Source organism: Lathyrus oleraceus, chromosome 6, assembly GCF_024323335.1.
Source record: "Lathyrus oleraceus cultivar Zhongwan6 chromosome 6, CAAS_Psat_ZW6_1.0, whole genome shotgun sequence".
In the NCBI taxonomy this organism is placed as follows: domain Eukaryota; kingdom Viridiplantae; phylum Streptophyta; class Magnoliopsida; order Fabales; family Fabaceae; genus Lathyrus; species Lathyrus oleraceus.
In genome coordinates, this window is record NC_066584.1 from 381486319 (window position 1) to 381494492 (window position 8174).

General features: G+C 28.5%; 1 protein-coding gene across 1 annotated transcript; it reads left to right on the top strand.

Annotated features, from left to right (window-relative positions):
• The first annotated feature begins 6788 nt into the window (after window positions 1–6788).
• Window positions 6789–7757, top strand: LOC127098229 (non-seed lectin). The gene has a single exon (XM_051036767.1). It carries the CDS (start codon window positions 6847–6849, stop codon window positions 7642–7644), a length of 798 nt encoding a protein of 265 aa, XP_050892724.1. The 5' UTR covers window positions 6789–6846; the 3' UTR covers window positions 7645–7757.
• Window positions 7758–8174: the final 417 nt, after the last annotated feature.

Here is an 8174-nt window from a genome sequence, read left to right on the forward strand (position 1 = left end):
ATCATTGATTAATGACCTAGCTCCTAGTAGTTTTATTTTGGGCACTTTTGTGTATATTTTGCGCCATGTTATGTTTCTTTTAGGCATGTATGTATATGTACATTGTGATGCTAAGCGCTTATGTATTTCAGTACCAGTTTTACACTATGTATAATATGTATTCTAGACATATATTATATGTGGGTATTACATATTCACATTAGTAAACTTATCAAACCAAGTTCGTGGAGCTTGTTTCAGACCATATAGTGCGTTCTTCAACTTACAAACTTCGCCTTGACTATGAGAAACACCTTGTGGAGGTACCATATAAACTTCCTCTTGAAGCTGACCATTTAGAAGTTCATTTTTAACATTCATTTGAGAAATATGTCATTACGAACAGGTGCAACTGCAATAAGAGTGCAAATAGTAGTCATGTTAGCAACAAGAGAAAAAGTTTCTTTATAATCCATACCATATTGTTTATAGAATCCTTTAGAAACCAGGAATGCTTTATAGCGCTCAACTGACCCATCATACTTAGTTTTGATCTTGTATATCCAACGAGACCTAATAGCACATTTTCCAAGAGGAATATGTATTAATTCCCAAGTATTTAACAGTGTTTCCTTTAAGCAACTCCATTCTTTTGAGGAGTATTAGTACAAGATGTTTGATGAATTGTACCATCAAAATCAAGTAATTCAGAGAACATTTTAGAGGTATATTCACCACCTAAATCACATCGGAAGCACTTTATAACAACATTATATTGAGTCTTAACCATAGCACGAAACATATAGTAAATGTCAAAAAATTCATAATGATTTTTCATAAGATAAACCCAACCATAACAAGTATAGTCATCAATAAATGAAACATAATATCTAGATTCACCCTTAGTAAGAAGTTGTGGTCGAACCCATACATCAGAGTGAACTAAGTTAAACAGTGCATATGAATTGGAAATAATTTTACTAAAAGGTAAAGCTGAAAATTTAGCAATTTTACAACCACAACAGTCTGAAATATCACTGGTTGATAACTTTCCTAAAGCTCTAGTAGAAGCCAAATACTTTAATCTAGAAGCAGAGACATGTCCAAGACTGTAATTCCATAAATAAAATCTAGAAGACAAAAAATGAGTATATTTTCCTCCTGGAAAATGTGCTATTAGGTCTCGTTGGATATACAAGATCAAAACCAGAGCCAATGGTAATTGGAGGAGCAACAACAATATTGGATGATGGACTCTTAAAAAATTTCTTACTTGCTTTCAACAATATGGGATATTGTAATTTGCAATGATGTTTCTCCTTGCAAAAGGCACATTCATCAATACCAACTCCAACACTACCATGAGGTTTTCTTTTGTGAAATGGAGCAGCAAGAATAGATTGAGGAGTGGAGAGAACTCATTTATCTGGAATCAAATTAGAGTGATACTTGAGTCTAATTTCTTCTACCAACAATTCATTGTGAAAGGAACATAACAAATAGGAAAAAAACCCAGAGGCCAGAGGGACGCCCCTCTTAAATAAGTTATCTCTAGTTGGGATATGATCCTAGAGAAGTTGTCAAGAGAAAAATATGACTTTAGATGGAGCCCAACTACAAAAATTGTTGGCACTACAAAAAAGACAGCTATTAACAACGTGATTTTCACGCCACAAAAATGAAAATCACGTCACAAACCTTAATTAGCGAAATAACAAACCACGAGGCAGGAGCACTTGTGGAAACTTGTTTGCCACATGAAAATCACGCCACAAATTTGCCTTGTGATTTTCACGTCGCAACCTTTTGCCACGTGCTTTTCAAGTCACAAAATTCTGTTATATAACAAACCTGTACTATTTAGATTGACAAGTTTTGCCACATGATTTTCACATCACAAAATTATAATTATATATTTTATTTTAAACTATAGATAGAAGAAAACAAGAGAAATGAGGGAGAGGAAAATGGGGAAGAGAAGAGAATTGGATTTACTGAAATGGGGACGATGCATATCTGATCACTAAATGCCTTTTTACCGTTGTGTTATTCACGATGCAAAATACTGTTGTGAGAAACACGTCACAACCAATAGATTCGTTGGACATTTTACGACGTGATTATCATGACACAAAATAAGTGTGGCAGTCACATTTGCTTTTCCCAACAACACTTTCGAAATTAATTTTTTAAATTTAAAATTTCAGCAACAACGTGATAATTACGACACTAAATATTTTTCAAATATTTCAAATTTCACCCCACGTGAAGCTGAAACAAAAAGCTGAAATTTCATATTTTTTTATATTTTAACTTTATGGTAGCGGCGTGATTTTCACGTCACTATACAGTTTTCTAAAATGTATCTCTTTCACCCACGTGAAAAGCTGAACACGAATTTTTTATTATTTTAAAATGTTTGTGACGCGATATTCACATGACAACTTCCTTTTATAGTGAAGTAAAATTCACATGGCTAATTCACGAGGCTGGAGCATTGTTTTCTTTCAGTGCGGGAGGACAATGTCTACTCTACCAATCTGACGATCCGGAGGGAACACACGGATCAGAAGGTGAGAATAAGCAGAGGACACCGAGTAAATCCCTCCGCTTGAATCAGGCCATCTCCACACATCCCTCTCAACATAAGGTGTGAAATCACTAAATCGATTATTCGTTATTTATCTGATGGTTACTAGGGGATTTTGTCACCGTCGATAAATGTTACCAAAGAGCAATATACCGATGGACACATTGTGGTAGGTAGGTCCTCGGTCAGTGGTGGATCCAAAAATTTGATATTTTGGGAGAAAAAAATTGTATGCATTTTTTATATTATGAATTTTTATATAATAAATAATTATAATGATAAAAAATCTACAAAGATAAAAGCTTTGGTAAATTATAATTATCGCCTTTGAATTTTCATATTTTAAAAATATTTAATAATTGTTTCCTTTGTTAACCCTACTAAATACGTGAGATACATTTTTCTAAATACATGAGATACATTTTTCTGGATTACCACAAGCACGAAAAAATCAAACTTAATCTCATAAATCACTATACTATTAGATATACAATATAATTTTGTATATTTTTTAATTTTTATCAATATTTAAAGTAAATGATGAAGAAGTGGACAAATCTGATTCCCTTTGAACCGAAGAGGAAAACATAAAATATGAAATTTATTTCAAAACCAATAGTATTATAACTATGTCTCTAGATGATAGCCATTTTATTATGTTCATAGTTGTAAAACCTCCAAGGATATGTGGGATACTTTTGAAATAATATATGGAGATCTTTCATATCCCAACAAGAGGAGATAAACACGAAACAAAGAAGATAAAGGAGTTCTAATAAGCATGTCTTGGTCACTCTTAATCTATAATATGATAATATTGAATACTCTAAATCTATATGCTTTAATTCAATGACAATATTATTAATAAATAATTGTTTTTAGATGTTAATATAACATCACTCTTTATAACAATTGGTTATAGATATTAAAAAAAAATATGCCAAATATCTTTTAAAGATCAGACTAAGAAGAAAAAAACATTAATGTGATATTTATTAACATTTATTAGATTAAAATAAATGATTATTTTTTTATGAAAAAATAATCTAAAAAATGCTATAAATTAATATTTTAATATTAATTTAAGAGATTAATTGAAATACACTGTCAGTGTAAAAGAGTTTTACACCATCAATTAATTATAGACGTTGGATATTAAAAGAAGTTTGACTTTTATTTTAAAAATCTATAAAATAAAACAAACAGGTGATGGTGATGAACCGACAGTGTAAAATTTTTTACACTGACAGTGTATAGTAATTAATCTCTTAATTTAATACTGGCATATCACCATGATTACTGACATGTCATTAAAAAATACTTTTAGATTTAAAAAAGTAATCTAAAAAATGATATAAATTAATATTTTAATATCGACTCGACATTAATATGTCACCATTATCACTCTATCATTGACATATCACCATTATTATTAACATGTCACTAAAAAATACCTTTAGATTTGAAAGGCGACTAAAATCATAGAAAGAAAAACAAAATATAAGAATTATAAAATACGTTTTTAAAATAATGAGATTAAAATCTGAAAAAAATAATAGAAGAATCAAATTATAATTAAAAAAAATATCTATATCTATTTCACATATAACATGTCTTATTTTCTTTCATTTTCATATTGAATACCACAGTAACTTTCATAACAATGCAGTTAGTTGGACACATTGAATACTAGCTTCTATGACACTCCAATTAGTTTGACACATTGAATACTAGCTTTCATTTCCAAACCAAACTTGTTTCTTTTATAATAATTTCTGACATATGATAATACTCCCTCTCATTTTTTATTATGGTTATTTTGAAAAAAAATTATATCATAATATAAATCATTTTACAATGTTAAAAAGAATTAATATTAATTTTTTATTATAACTCTAGAATTTTATTATTATCTCTATTTTTAATTTATAAATTTATCTTCTCCATTTTATTAATATATAAAGATATTTATAATTTTTTTCATATAATTTTTCTTAATACTTGTAAAAAATCTAAACTATTACATGTGAAAAGTCTAAAACAATTTATAATAAAAAATAAAGAATAATATAATATTATCATAGTTGGACCCATACAGTAATATCATAATGATATAATGATATAGTAACATGAATCCTTCCTCCTCGTGTTACATGCGCTTCATTTCTTTTACAAAATTATATTATTTAAATAAAATAGTGTGATTTTATTTTCTTTTTAAATGTCTGAAATAATATTATTATTATTCTAAAATAATAAAAAGATATTAAAATAGTGAAATAGGGCAAAAACATCCTTAATTCTTTTTTACAAAAATTTAGATAAATAATGAAAAACATATCTAAAGAGCAAAATAACCGACAAAAAATATTTTAAAATATCAAATTTATTATTTGTAAAGATTATTTTTAAATGAAATAATAAAATTTTGACATATAAGTGAGTAATTCATTTTGTGACAGGGACTTTTAAATAATTTTTTGATAATTTTTAAACTAAAAATGTGTAGCAACACCAAATTTATTCCGTCACGTCCTCATCGATTTGATCGTCTTTGTTCAATTTTTTTCTTCTAAATGGATTTTTGCTAAACAAATATAATTTTTAAGAGCAGTTAAATCAATATTTTAAAATGTCAAACTTATTATTTATAAAGATTATTTTTAAATGAAATGATAAGTTTTTTTGACAGATAAGTGAGTAGTTTATTTTAAAGTACAAACTTTTAAATAATTTTTTGATAATTTTTACCGCATACCTGTTCTGCCTCGCCCTTATCATTTTTATAGTTTTGTTCTACTCTTTTTAAAGGATTAAAATTGAAAAATATAAATAATAGAAGAATCAAAAAATTATAATAAAAAAATCTATATTTATTTCATGTTTAACACAAGTTTTATTTTCATACATTGAATACTAGGTTTTGTGACAGTAGAGTTAGTTGGACACATTGAATATTAAATTTGTTTCTTTTATAATAATTTCTTACATATGATAATACTGCCTGTTTTTTTTATTATAAGTTATTTTGAAAAACAAATTATACCATAATACATATTACTTTACATTATCAAAGAAAATTAATTATTTTTAATTATATTTTTCAAATTTTATTATTATCTTTCTTTTTAATTATATAAATTTATTTTCCTCATTCTATTACTAAAAAAAATTGTAAAATTTTTTATAATTATATACAATAATCATTATTTTACCTGTATGAAAATTTTAAAACGATTTATAATTAAAAAATGGAGGATAATATAATATTAACATAGTTTGACACATACTATAATATCATAATCATATAATTGCCACCTTAATGAGTTGTGGACTTGTATGTTCAAAAAACACTGTCTTCTATATTAGTAACATATATTAGTAACATGTACGCTTCCTCCATATGTTAGATGCGCAAATGTGACAACATAACTTCATTTTTATTACAAAATTAAATTATTTAAATAAAAAAATTGTGATTTTATTTTCTTTTTAAATGTGTGAAATATTATTATTATTATTCTATAATATATAAAAATGTATTTGAAATAGTGAAATAGGGCAAAAACATCCTTAATTCTTTTTAAATCTTTTTTAGAAAAATAATGAAAAACATATTTAAAGAGCAAAATAACCGACAGTCTTTTTTTAAATGTCAAATTTATCATTTCTAAAGATTATTTTTAAATGACATGATAAGATTTTGACATATAAGTGAGTATTTTATTTTGTGATGGGGACTTTTAAATAATTTTTTAATTATTTTTAAACTAAAATATGTAGTAACCAGAAATCTATTTCGTCTCGCCCTCATCGTTTTGATCGTCTTTGTTATACTTTTAAATATTGATACAAAAAATTTCATAAGGAAAATTATTGGGACGAGTTGCGGACTAGATCACTTTTTTTAAGACGTTTCGTCGTAATGTCAATAATTATGCAATGCAGACGAGTTTCGACGACATCTTTAAGATAAAATAGCTCATTCAAAATTAGATTTTGATGAGTGACAAATTATAATTATTAATTAATATTAATTAATTAATTTTCACCTAATTAACTTTCTTTAATTAATAGGGATGAGTTTTTCAAATTCACATCAAGTATTCCAGCAAAAGTAAAGTTTGGTGCATATAATATTTAACAGGTGTTGTAAAATAATTTTAATGGTATGTGATGTGATGGTAAAAGTACACCCAAGTGCCTATATAAATATGTGTGATAACCAAGTATATCCTCATTGATAACTTTGGTAACAAAATCTCAGAATAGTTAGAATGGCTTTATATCGCACTAAAGAACTAGTCTCCCTTGTTTCAATCATGTTTGTTTTGCTAGCCACAAATATCGAAGCACTTTCCTTCAATTTCCCCAAGATCACTCCTGGTAACACTGCTATCACCCTCCAAGGGAATGCCAAGATTTTAGCCAATGGTGTCTTGGCACTGACCAACAGTACACAAATTCCTCCAACTACAACTTTCCCAAGTACAGGTCGTGCCTTATATTCAACACCCGTGCCTCTTTGGGACAGTGCTACCGGCAATGTTGCCAGTTTTGTCACTTCCTTTTCTTTCGTCATACTGAACCCGTCTGGACGTGTTCCAACTGATGGACTCGTATTTTTCATTGCACCACCGGACACTGAGATTCCCAACAACTCACAAAGTCAATATCTGGGAGTAGTTGATAGTAAAACTTCAATCAATCGATTCGTTGGTCTAGAGTTTGACCTTTATGCCAATTCTTTCGATCCCTATATGAGACATATTGGAATCGACATCAACTCTTTAATTTCTACCAAGACCGTCAGATATAACTTTGTGAGTGGTTCATTGACTAAAGTAACTATAATATATGACTCTCCTTCTAACACCTTAACTGCTGTTATCACTTATGAGAATGGTCAAATTTCTACCATTTCACAAAACGTTGATTTAAAAGCTGTGCTCCCCAAGGACGTTAGCGTTGGTTTTTCTGCTACTTCAACAATTGCCGTATCACACAACATCCATTCATGGTCCTTCACATCAAACTTGGAAGCAACTACTGGCAATATCGTCTCACAAGTATGAATAATGCTTACTAGTTTCCTACTAGTTCTAAATAAGACTTTGCTTACTAGCATCTAATGTGACCTCTATGTATGTGTTTTTCGATCATGTTTCAATTAATGTTTCTTACTCTACATTCTCCATTTAATTTTTTTAATTAGGTGAATACTCGTGTCATTACTAGCAAGGATTCACACCCTCACTCAAACTCGTGTCGTTATGTTAAATCGTGTTCATATACTTCAAATTTACTCCCTCTTTATAGTGAAAAATTCCCAGATTAGAGACACAAGGAATACAAAAACTCAGGAACAAAAACAAAAGAGCAGGAACAAAACAAATACCAAATACACCAAGCAAACTACATTTCCACCGGTTAATAAAGTACAACTACAAGAAGCAACAACCAAACAGAAAAACCCAATAATAAATTGAGGCTAGAGATAACCCAAAAAGGATCAACAGAAGAACCAACAAAATCACAAAAGAAATCAATAAGAACACTATTAATGGAAGTAGAAATCACACACCCCTTATTTGTAAAAAAACAC

What these genes read in the sequence shown, in the direction of transcription:
- LOC127098229 (XM_051036767.1), top strand. Translation starts at nt 6,847, where the DNA reads ATGGCTTTATATCGCACTAAAGAACTAGTCTCCCTTGTTTCAATCATG.